Source organism: Hordeum vulgare, chromosome 4H, assembly GCF_904849725.1.
Source record: "Hordeum vulgare subsp. vulgare chromosome 4H, MorexV3_pseudomolecules_assembly, whole genome shotgun sequence".
Lineage (NCBI taxonomy): Eukaryota > Viridiplantae > Streptophyta > Magnoliopsida > Poales > Poaceae > Hordeum > Hordeum vulgare.
In genome coordinates, this window is record NC_058521.1 from 562530896 (window position 1) to 562543566 (window position 12671).

The window sequence follows — 12671 nt, forward strand, 5'->3', positions numbered from 1 at the left end:
ATAGACAAACAATGTCCCTAGTGAGCTTCTAGTTGACTAGCATGTTGGTCAAGGATGGTTAAGGTTTCCTAGCCATAGACAAGTGTTGTCACTTGATGACGGGATCGCATCATTAGGAGAATGATGTAATGGACAAGACCCAAACTATAAACGTAACATATGATCATGTCATTTTGTTGCTATTGTTTTCTGCATGTCAAGTATACATTCCTATGACCATGAGATCATGTAACTCACTGACACCGGAGGAATGCCTTGTGTGTATCAAACGTCGCAACGTTACTGGGTGACTATAAAGGTACCCTACAGGCATCTCCGAAGGTGTCCATTGAGTTAGCATGGATCAAGACTCGGATTTGTCACTCCGTGTGACTGAGAGGTATCTCGGGGCCCACTCGGTAATACAACATCACAAACAAGCCTTGCAAGAAATGTGTCTAAAGATTTAGCCACGAGATCTTGTATTACGAAGCGAGTAAAGAGACTTGCTGATAACGAGATTGATATAGGTATGTCGATACCGACGATCGAATCTTGGGCAAGTAACATACCGAAGGACAAAGGGAATGATATACGGGATTATGTGAATCCTTGACATAGAGGTTCAACCGATAAGATCTTCATAGAATATGTAGGATCCAATATGAACGTCCATGTCCCGCTATTGGATATTGGCTGGAGAGTGTCTCAGTCATGTCTACATAGTTCTCGAACCCGTAGGGTCTGCACACTTAAGGTTCGGTGACGTTTTCGGTATAGTTGAATTATTGATGTTGGTAACCGAATGTTTTTCGGAGTCCCGGATGAGATCCCGGACGTCACGAGTGTCTCTGGAATGGTTCGAAAATTAAGATTGATATATAGGATTGTTGCATTTGGCTTCCGGAATGATTTCGGGCATTACCGGTAAAGTACTGAGAGTGACGAATGGGTTCCGGGGTTTTACGGGGAGGGGCCACCCACCCGGGAGAGGACCTAACAGGCCCATGGGTGGCGCACCATCCCTTAGTGGGATCGTGAGGCCATTCCAATAAGCCTATTTAGGCCAAGGCAAAAATAAAGGAATAAGAAAGAAAGAAAAGGAAGGAGGTGAACAAGAAGGAAAGGACTCCTCCACCAAACCGAATTGGAGGAGGAGACCTTCCTCCTTGGCTCGGCCGACCCCTCCTACTTGGAGTAGGAGGCAAGGCACCATCCCTCTTGTTCCTCCTATATATAGTGGAGATTTGAGAGGGGTTTTGCACCTCAAGCCTTTGTGCAAACCTCTCTCCCTCCACTACTTCGTGACACCTCATAGCTAGATCGGTACGACACGGCGAAGCCCTGCTGGAGTTGCTCCACCATCATCACCGCCACACCATCGTGCTGCCGGAGAATTCAGCTACCTCTTTGTCTCTCTTGCTGGATCAAGTAGGCGGAGATCGTCATAGAGCTATACGTGTGCTGAACGTGGAGGTGCCGTCCGTTCGGTGCTAGATCGGGACGGATCGTGGGACGGCGGCGATTTGGATCGCGAAGACGTTCCACTACATCAACCTCGTTTCTTAACGCTTCCCGCTTAGCGATCTACAAGGGTATGTGGATCTGATCTCCCTCTCGTAGATGATCATCACCATGATAGGTCTTCGTGTGCGTAGGAAAAAAAATCCCATGATACGTTCCCCAACAAACATAACCCCACCGTGTCCTCGATTGGAGAAGGAGCTCATGAAAGAGGCAGTCACGGTTACGCACTCAGTTGACAATTTTAATTAAGTTTACCTTGCCACATAACCGCGGGCACGACTTTTCGAAAGATTTAACCCTGCAGGGGTGCTCCAACTAGTCCATCACAAACTACCACACGCTATGATGGAATGACCTCGACCAGGGAAACCCGTAATATCCTCGGGTTCCTATTGGAAAACCTCAACCTCGAGATAACCCAAAAGCATCCTCGGAATCCCTCGCACAAGACGCTCGAGAAAGGTAAAACAAGTCCAGCAAGGCCGCGCGGCATGTCAACGATCCCGATAGGAGCCGCATATCTCGTTCTCAGGACATGACAGATGAGCAATACGTACGGTGGCCGGATAGAAATCCCGTGAGTTGCCCCGGGTGGCCCCCCAAGGGGCTCTGTTTGGGACCAACACCAAGAACACTAGCCCCCCTGTATTATGTTGAATTACTCCTCCGGTTCATGACGTCCTATGTTTTTTAGTATTAACAGAATTACTATATTGGGCAAATATAGTACCAATGTTGGGCCTTGCCAGACAAGCTTTATCCAAAAACGAAAGTCAAGGGGATCCCCATAACAACCCCAAGCATGTTAGGAGCGCTTATTTATGGAACATAACACCGGTAGCCGAAACTAAGGCGACAAAGGTGGAACAAAACACTATGCTAGAAGGCCAAGCCTTCCACCTTTTACCAAGTATATAGGTGTATTACATTAAATAGCATTAATATGATGATATAACAAGGAACCCGTGTTTGCACATGGAAGCAACTGCACCTGCAACTAGTAATGCAGTGGTTAAGCAAGCGGTAACATAGCAAATCAGTGGTTTGCTAGGTTGTAGAAAGGTTGAAGGTTTTCATGGCAATGTTGGGAGGCTGATATTTAACATGTGGTAGGCAGCGGGACATAACGATAGAAACGAAACAACTAGCATGGAAATGATAGTAATAGTATCTAGGGAAATGATCATCTTGCCCGTGATTCCACTTGGAAGAAGAATGACTCCGTGAAGCAGGCGAACCGACATAGTTGAACGGATCCTCACATTCCGACACGCTTGCGGAACACTATCGAGACGAAGCAAAGCAGAAAAGAATCAACACACGATATTCACCATGGCACATGAACAACATGATGCAGTTCACATATGATGCATGATCAGTTTCAAATATGCAAGGCAGGGCATGACAATTCACAACAGTCAAACGCTACACATTAAGTGAAGCTTAATATGCAACATATTGACGAAACTCCGCATTTAATTATTTAGTTCACTCCCATTTATTTACATGGAAATATTAAATATTGTTAAACATGGCCCGAGGTGAAGAACAAATAATCTACCTATCTAGGCATTTGAAATGAGGCCGAAAACGACATATAGCATCTTCGAACTGACCCCACATGTTAACTTTGTAATCTATCTAGACCTGTCCTAACCGCATTTTATGTTTGTTAAACGGAAAAACAAAGTGGTTCACGTGAAACTACACGTCGTTCTAGTCCATTTACATATATGACTCATCTCCATCGGAGCTACGATTAATTAACTACGACATAAACCATTTCTATCACGTCGACACGCAAACCAATGCAATCGGCATGCTAAACAGTTTTAAATATGCATGAGAGTTGGAAAATATTAATCTACGCGAAAATCTGGTCAAGTTACATATATAACTCGTTACGATCCGACGCACGGTTTAAATACTACGGGGGTTTGAAAATATGCTTGTTTTATGAAATTACACAAATCGTTAAACGGGAAAAAAACAAAAAAAAATTGATTCGGGACGAATCCAACTACGGGATGAAACAGGGGCATGGCGCAACTTAACTAAATGTCGCCCACGGCGCAATAAAGGGGGGCTGCGGGGGCTCACCTGGGACCGAGGCCCGGCTGGAGAGGACGGCGAGGGAGGCCGAAAGCTGGCTGGGCCGGGGTGCGGGAGGAACCGGGGCGGTGGGGAACCTGGTCCGGCAAGGTGGGGACGGGAGGAGCTCGGGGCTCTCTCCCTCGGCCGAAGTCGGATCGAGGAGGAGCTCGCTCCTGGCGGCTGCGGGGCTCCTCAGGCTGGCGGCAACTGCCCGGGCCTGGCGGGCCCTGACCGCGAGGTGGGAGGAGGCTGGCGGCGGCTGGAGGTGGAAGGCTAGTGGTTGCACAGGTTTCGAGGAGGGATTAGGGTTTGGGTCAAATTAGGTAGGTGGAGGAGCTATTTGTAGCAGTTTTAGCTAGGTTAGGGGATTTCACACCGGTTTCGACCACGCGATCGCGATCGGATGGCCCCGGTCATGGGGATAGCTAAGTAAGCTGTGTAGAATAGGCTAGGTGGGGATGAGAGGGATATTTGCGGCCCGACACGAAGTTTTTAAAACACCGAACGTCCGACAATTAAACCGGCTATAGTGCCATTATATAATAAACATAGTTTCAACCCAATCCGAGAATATTTTCACACACCTTTAAAAACAATATTTTATCGATGTCGCGGGCGTGTGCCTGTGTGGTTGGTCTTGAAACGGTCAACGGCAAGAATGGAGAAAACCGGCAACTAATGACGGATGCAGGTTTTGAAAACTAGTGGCAACGGAGTGCCCATGCAATGTAGATGATGCGCATGATGCGATGATGAATGCTATAGACAATCTAATCACACGGCGCAACAGAGTAAAAGGGGAATTTTCTGGAGCGCCGGTCTCGGGCTGTCACAAGAAGTACACACTAGCATGAAGAGCCGAGGGACCACACCATGAGGGTTCCCATTCTCATTAGCAACAATCAGTTACAAGATTCACCGATTCAGTTTTAATTTAACACCTTCTCTGCTAGTAGGCTACTAGCACAGAGCACCGAACCGACTGGCTCGACAAAGTAAAACTATGTGTCCCTATAGTCGTTTATTTCATCTCCGTACCATAAGAAACTTGATTCCAATGAACAAGGTAAACAGTATGCATGAAACAAGCCATCAATTAGCTAGCCATTGTCTCACGTCATGAGTTGATTAGTTCTTGTCAGAACGCAATCTGCTCAATCCAAATTCATTAATTTAAATATATTTTCATTGATAGAAGAAAAAAAGAATGAATTCAAGCAAGGGTAAAATACATGTACGAATGCAAGATGGTGTGAACATGGTACCTAGAGCAAAGAGACAAGAAACACAAGGGGTGCTCGGCTTGAACAAGCAAACAACACAACTAAACGCCCTAACATGCGACACACTCCTAACCAACGTGACGATTGTGATCCACAAGTCCATCACCGAGGACACCGCGAGCACATTTGAAAGCACCACAATACCACTGTGTTTCAAGGTCTAATGTCGTCCCTAGCCCACACTCTCAATCTCTACCGTGATGAGGTGGTTCTTTGGCGCGTTCACCTATGTGGATGATGCTTGGCTTGCTTGCTTCAATCATTTTGTCGTGTGGCTTGATGTATCCCCCTATCCCCTCTCATCTCCTCTCATATATGCTATAAATATCCTTAGGGTTGGCCTAAATAAACCAAAAGAATATTCAGTTGGGGAACCTCTCCCCTCGGTGAACATTTGAAGGAAAAAATCCGACCTGATCCGTCTCTCGGATTGCTTGGGTGTGCCATGTGCCTCCTCCAACTTCCTTATCTCATACAACACTCTTTTCTTCTCTCCCGAACAATGCCTCCTTTTTTCGGCCCTTCTCTTGTGAATTCTTCCTCTCCCATGGGCTCACCCTGCATGGACAATGGCTCGCATGGCTAGTTCGTTACCACCATGGACAATGTTGGGTGACTCTCCCTCCTCTCATCATTTATCAAATCAGAGGCTGAGTTGGAGCTTGGATCTAGATTTGTTATCGCCTCCAGCTCAATCAATTGTGTTGGAGGGGTAGGGAGAATTAGTTCGGACTCACCGGTTCTGACAATATTGATGCTCCAACAAGCCATGTTTTTCACTGTGAGCTTGAGGTGGTGAGACTACGGACCCAAATGTTAATGTTGCAAGATTAGTGATTTTACATTCTTTTATGTTGATCATGTACATTCTGTTGCAAACATATGACCAACATGTTGCGATCTTGCTGTAAATGTTGTGTTCATGCTACTATTGTTTTCACGTGCTACAAACGTTGGGTTTACTTGATGCATGTGTTGCTAGGATTCTTTTCAGATTATGCTGCAACCAATGAAGTCTTGTTGCGTACACATGAAAATATGTTGCATGAGTGTGTTCCATATGTTGGGACACTCTTTTAATGATGCAGTAGCATTGCAAACATAATATTGCGGCTGGCCCGGGGGGTGTATTTTAGTATATCAATTGGCTCAAGATCATGATCTTAACTTTGGTTGAACAGTTTTGGCGCCGGACGATATGGATTTATTTCCGCTCGATCGACCCGTAGCATCCCTCTTATTTTCTCGAACACACACACACACACACACACACACACACACACACACACACTATTTTGTGGTATTTCTGCTAGAAAATAAATCTATAATTGCATATAGCTACTATTAGCTCGGAAATGGAAAATGTCCTTTTAAATAAAAAAAAAGCAACTTGGAGTTAAAAGATCTATTCTTTTTACAGATACATATGTCATTTCTGCTCTTGGGGCGCCTGAAAATATTTACGAAGAAATATTTTTATTTGTAGGTTTACCCCAAAGAACACAAATATATGGCGTATTCGTCATAAAAAGGGATGCCAAGTTGCCAACGGCAGAGGAGGGTCGATCAGGTGAATAGAATCATTTACCAAAATAATTCATGCTTACACTTACCAATAGAATACTGTATATATTGATATATGTACATACACACTATAGTTGTTGTACACATGAAGCTGCTAAAAAGAACTTGTACACTGCACATGCAACACATTTTATCTACATACATGAGCACCAACACAGAACATATGTCACAGCGACGGACACGTAGAGGCTTCACACTGTTCTGATCAAGCTACTGCACACACAGACACGCAGCTTCTATGGAGTTCGCATGAGCTTCACACTATTCTGATCAACTTACTGCACACACACACACAGCTTCCATTGAGTTCTCATGAGCTTCTAGCTAGCAAGCCATCTGCTCCCTGCCGAAGGGTGTGATCTCCTCGAACACGGGCAGCCTCCGGTGACTCTTCCTGTACGGCGGCGCCCACTGCCTGGCCACCGCGTCCAGCAGCTCCGACATCTCGTCGGCCTCGGCGCCGTCCTCCTCTCCGGCCTCCTTCTCACCGCCGCCTCCACCCATCTCCGCCCTGATCCGCTCCAGCAGCTCCTCCGCCTTCCTGACGACCTTCCCGCCGCCGTGCTCCCTCTCCCTCCCGTCGCGGAACGCGCCGGCGACCACGTAGGCGAGCACCCCCTCGGCGTCCCCCAGCCGCCCCTGCTCCACGAGGCACACCGCGAGGTTGCACGCCTTGTTGGCGTCGGGCTCCACCATCTGCGCCTTGCGGTAGACGGCCTCGGCCGCCATGAAGTTGCGCTGCTGCATGTAGGCCCAGGCGAGGTTGCCCAGCACCCGGGACGTCTCCTGCTGGACGGAGACGTGGATCTTGCGGCCGTGGGAGCGGGCGCGCTTGGTGGACTTGCCGGCGGGGAAGGCCTGGCCGTGGTAGATCCGCCGGAGCTTGTGCTTGAGCAGCTCGATCTCCTCCTTGGTGCGCCCGCTGGCCTTGTAGAGGTCGAGCAGGATGTTGTCCAGGGACTCCTGCGACTGCTTCCCCGGGCAGAGGTGGCGCAGCGACCGGATGGCGTCCACGGCGTCGTCCAGGTAGCCACGCTGCTTCATCACCACCGCCATGTCCTTGAGCGCGCTGTCCACCTTGTCCCCCGTCTCGATCGCCTTCCAGAACCACGCGATCGACGCGTCCAAGTCCTTTTCCACCAGCTGATTTTTCAATAAAGTGCAATGTATATATTAATTAATATCAAGATGATACCCGGTATATATACCTTTTGGTTGCACAAGAAGGGGTAATATATAGTTTTTCTATATTAGGGCATCTCCAATAGATGGTTTAAATTTTAGCGGTTTAAAACCGGAGATGTAAAATTTAGATCGTCAAAAAATGCATTTTGGAGCTCCAAAAAACGCTCAACTCCAACAGATGATTCAAATTGATGGTCCAAAAGAAAAACTCCAATAGATGGTCCAAACTAAAATGTAAAAATCTAAAAACAGCCGCGCGACTGCTGCCAGCCACTGTTCAGCCGCGGTTTTGCATTGAACTAGCATCAAAATTTTGAAAATAAAGTGCATCATCATCATAGTTTCAATCAAAAGTGCATCACCATCATAGTATCAAATCCCTCTACCAAAAGAGCATCGTCTCAATCAAAGTTTTTCGTCCTAGAAATTGAAATGCACATGAATATTACACATGCGGGTCATCAACATCACCGGCCTTGTGAACCGTGGTACGATCATCATCTTCACCACCTTCGTTGTCGACGTTCTCAACAAGCAGTGAACTCTCGTTGCAGTGAGCATCACCGGAAGCATCTTCATTGCGTCCCATTCCGCTCATGTTGCCGACGAAGCCAACTCCAACGCCACTCATGTTGTCGCCATAGCCACCTCCCAAGCCACCCATCATGTTGCCGCCAAAGCCATCTCCCATGCCGCTAAAGTCACCTTCCATGTTGCCACCGAAGCCACCTCCCATGTTTCCGCCAAATGCATCATTCATGCCTCCTTCCATCATGTTCATGTAACCACCCATGGCACCTCCCATGCCTCCCCCTATAGCACCTCCCATGCCTCCTCCCATGGCACCTCCCATGCCACCTCCCATCATCATTTGCCTCATGAGAATTTGCTTCTTCATGAGCATTTCATCGCGACAAAGTTCAACATATGCCTTTGCCTTGGCATCAAGAGTTGATGTGTCCATAAACATAAACTCGAGTGTCCTCTCCTCAACCATCTTCCTCTCGTCGGCTGCGGCCTTCTTCTCCTCTAGTTCCACCTTCCTCTCCTCAGCCGCGGCCAACCTCTCCTCGGCCGCCGCCCTCTTCTCCTCGGCCACTGCCCTTCGTTGCTCGGCCTCACCCTCTCCTCTATTTCCTTGAGCTTCAAGATTCTTTTCTCTTCGGCATACTCTTTCCTCGCCATGACAATGGTATCAAATCCTTCCTTGAGATTATTGTCTCCGGCCTTGGTTCCCTTCACTTTCTTGTTTCCGTCGGCGTGGCCACATCGTCCTCCACGGCCAGCGGTGGAGGCGGGGGAGGTTGAGGGATGGATGTAGGGCTGCTGGAGGAGGCCGCCGACCGCATGGGCTGCGATTCATCACCCCGAGCCGCCGCGGCCGCCTTGGAGAGCTTCACCGGCCGCGTAGAATTGTCGGTCAGGTTGTGGCTGCGGTTGGCCGCCCGTTTTCCGCCGCCTCGTCCCTTCGTCGACTTCGCCGCCGGCGCGGTGGCCGCCGGCCAGGGCGGCGCTAATCCGGGCCGGCGGGCGGAGGGCGGCGGCATGACAGCGGTTGTGGGCGAGATGGCAGCGACGGAAGGCGGCCACGTGGGTCAGCCCACCGGCAGCGGCTGCGGCGGAGAAGGCGGCGGGGTCGTCGCCTTCGGCCATGACAGCGCCGGACGGCGGGGGGTGGCGGCGGGCGGGCGGGCGGGAAGGAAAATGAAGTGGCGGTTGGGCGTTCGGGGGGGGGGGAGGGAGGGCTGGTTTTGGACCAGATGCACCTCGTGATGTAAATCTGCACTGTGAGGTGTTGCGTTTTACATCACGAGGAGGCCGCGGTCCAAATTTTTTAAAATATGGACCGTCTGCTGGAGAAACGTTTTTTGCCTCACACGGTCCAAAAGTTAGGTATTTTTACATTTAGACCGTCTATTGGAGATGCTCTTAGAAAAGGCACAAGACTAGTATTTTAGGTTAGGGATTTTAGTCCGACGGACAGATGGCACAGTTTCTTCTTCAAGTTTGACCCCTTGCTCTTATTCTTCTTGAATTCGTCCATCTGGATGTAGTCGACGAAGCTTTGACATATATGTATTTTTGTCGTCTCATTGAGATGGCGAGGTTATGATTTCTCATTGAGACGGTGAGGTTATGATTTTTCGTCTTGCGTACGCGACGATGAGATTGGTGTTAGTTGCTTCAGGTTTATTCAAGGAATCAACGATGATGATTGCTGCTCAAGAGCGCTAATCTCTAGGGCATGTGCACAAAGACTTTCCGACTATCATCGACAATGTCAACGGCTCATTCTGGCAGTGGTAATAATCGTTTGATGGTCTAGAGACTTCGACTTTATTTTTATTATGTTTAAGATGCTTTATATTTCTGATGTGCTTTTTAATGTATTTGAATCATTTGAAAAAAAAAACTGTCTAAGGTTAGTTATGATCAGGTCCATTGCTCCGCCTCATAGTGTGCTCCGTATTTACGGGATTGACTATTATGCTCGTAAACAAAACTTAAAGATCATGACGTGATGTTGCTCTATGTGATATAACCGTGTTTAGCTGGTTGGGCACTATTGTCTTCACTAGTATACAATGCTTGCAAAACCGGGAGCCGATTGATGGCATGAACATGAAGTCGAGATTTGTGTCTTGATTTAGACGACAAATGCGGAGTATGTGGCTCGTCAAACCTTCTGCCTCCAAGCATCATGCTCATACGTTATTTCCATTTCCAAACACGCTGATAAATCTTTATTGCACCTTGTAGTGCACTCTCCAGATACATCCATTTAAACGACAACTACTCGTAATATGGAACGGAAAGGGTATATGCTAGAAGAGCTACTTTTTCCATTTATTACCTGTATAAAACGATGGGCGCAGAAGCCGCCGAGCATGAAGCAGGGTGCACGCACGGCCAGCGTATGCGATGTTACCAACACCAAGACAGGGTACATTGAATGGGATCTACGAGTAACTATGTTCCGATTAAATATACTCTAATTAACTGGACGTGTCCACTCTTCCTATCTACCCCTCCATGACGATACTATCACTTCGATTCCATTGCAGCCAATTAATCGAGTGTTTCCCACGTGAGACAGCACATGGCAAACAATTCTATCCCTCTAGCCCGGACCTCACCATGCACATTTCTCATGGCCAGAAAATGCAAGCATGTTTTTATTATGTGAGGGGAAAATGCAAACATAGTTACATACAGTAGGAGCAGGAAGTTTGATTACCTGGTAGTGCTTGGCCCGTGCATACGGCCCGCCGCCGGAGGGGATCTTGAGCGCGACGTGCGCCGCCCCCGCCGGCGCCTCCGCCGGCTGAGCCAGTCCGGCCTGAACCATGTCGACCTCCTCTAGACGCAGCTAGAGCTAGATGACTCCTTTGTTCTTAGAGGAGCTAGCTAGCTACGAGTAGATGTCTAATGATTTGCTTCCGTCGACGGCGCTCGCCGCTGATTCCTTTTCCGGCGGGAATCGATGCCGCACGGCAGAGTCAGGCACGGTGTCGAGGCTGGCTGGCGGGGGAGCTGTCGCTGTAATATATAGCCCAGACGGCCGATCGGATGAATCTGGCCGACCCAACGGCGCACCTGGACGGGGATCCATCCAGGTTCGGTGGTGAATGGTTCAGGGGGGCTCGTTGGATTGAGCCTGCCTACTCGGGCATGTACATCCGACAGCGTCCAGTAGCTGGCGCCTGGGGACAGACAAAATCGGCACCCCTTCTCGTTAGCGTGACGGCCTACGTGGCACTCGCCCGGTTGGGCTATGGTTGGGCTATGGAGTAGTTCTCAGGGCAACACGGATAATCCTGAATTATTTGTTGCAGAAATAAATGTACTTAGACGTGTTTTTAGCTTTGAATACATTCATTCATGCAACAGATAATTTATTTTAGATACATTTATTTTTTTATAAACAATTCAGAACGAAGGGAGTATATGTTATCCTAAGTTCGCCACGTAATCTAGAGGTATGGAAAATAATACTCCCTCCGTCCTAAAATTCTTGTTTTAAGTTTGTCTACAAATAGATATATCTAAATACTAAAATGTGATGAAGGGAGTATACAAGAGGTTTTTTTTGTCATTTCTGATAACAAGACACACTTCTCGCAACAGCAAGAAAGATAACAAGATACACATAAATATGTAGTGAGGGATATCGCTCCTAAGAGATCATCTTTTAATTCAGAGAAGGAAGCATTTTCTTCATGTTTATCTTTGTGGCACTTTTAGGATAGCATTATCGTATATGCCCTTAGAGCAACTCTAGCAAACCCCGCATTCCGTCGGCCCGCAAAACGCGTTTGCAGTTCGGGGGAAACTCTACCAAACCACTAAGGGCTGGTGTGTCCCCCAAAAGCCTATGGGCTTCCCCGGAGTGGGTTGCCCCCCTCCGGTGAACTCCCGGAACCCATTCGTCATTCCCGGTACATTCCCGGTAACTCCGAAAACCTTCCGGTAATCAAATGAGGTCATCCTATATATCAATCTTCGTTTCCGGACCATTCCGGAAACCCTCGTGACGTCCGTGATCTCATCCGGGACTCCGAACAACATTCGGTAACCAACCATATAACTCAAATACGCATAAAACAACGTCGAACCTTAAGTGTGCAGACCCTGCGGGTTCGAGAACTATGTAGACATGACCCGAGAGACTCCTCGGTCAATATCCAATAGCAGGACCTGGATGCCCATATTGGATCCTACATATTCTACGAAGATCTTTATCGTTTGAACCTCAGTGCCAAGGATTCGTATAATCCCGTATGTCATTCCCTTTGTCCTTCGGTATGTTACTTGCCCGAGATTCGATCATCAGTATCCGTATACCTATTTCAATCTCGTTTACCGGAAAGTCTCTTTACTCGTTCCGTAATACAAGATCCCGCAACTTACACTAAGTCACATTGCTTGCAAGGCTTGTGTGTGATGTTGTATTACCGAGTGGGCCCCGAGATACCTCTCCGTCACACGGAGTGACAAATCCCAGTCTTGATCCATACT

At 48.0% G+C, this 12671-nt stretch overlaps 1 protein-coding gene across 1 annotated transcript; it reads right to left on the reverse strand.

Moving 5' to 3' along the window:
* Window positions 1–6492: 6492 nt before the first annotated feature.
* On the reverse strand, window positions 6493–11181 carry LOC123449532 (protein SULFUR DEFICIENCY-INDUCED 2-like). Its single transcript, XM_045126783.1, has 2 exons — window positions 10891–11181; window positions 6493–7610 (listed from the first exon to the last, which is right to left on the reverse strand). The coding sequence occupies exons 1-2, from the start codon at window positions 10999–11001 to the stop codon at window positions 6792–6794; spliced, it is 930 nt and encodes a 309-aa protein (XP_044982718.1). The 5' UTR covers window positions 11002–11181; the 3' UTR covers window positions 6493–6791.
* Window positions 11182–12671: the final 1490 nt, after the last annotated feature.

Coding starts and splice junctions, on each gene's coding strand:
- LOC123449532 (XM_045126783.1), bottom strand. CDS start 11,001: ATGGTTCAGGCCGGACTGGCTCAGCCGGCGGAGGCGCCGGCGGGGGCG. Junction 7,611..10,890: donor CACGGGCCAAGCACTACCAG/GTAATCAAACTT, acceptor TTGAAAAATCAG/CTGGTGGAAAAGGACTTGGA.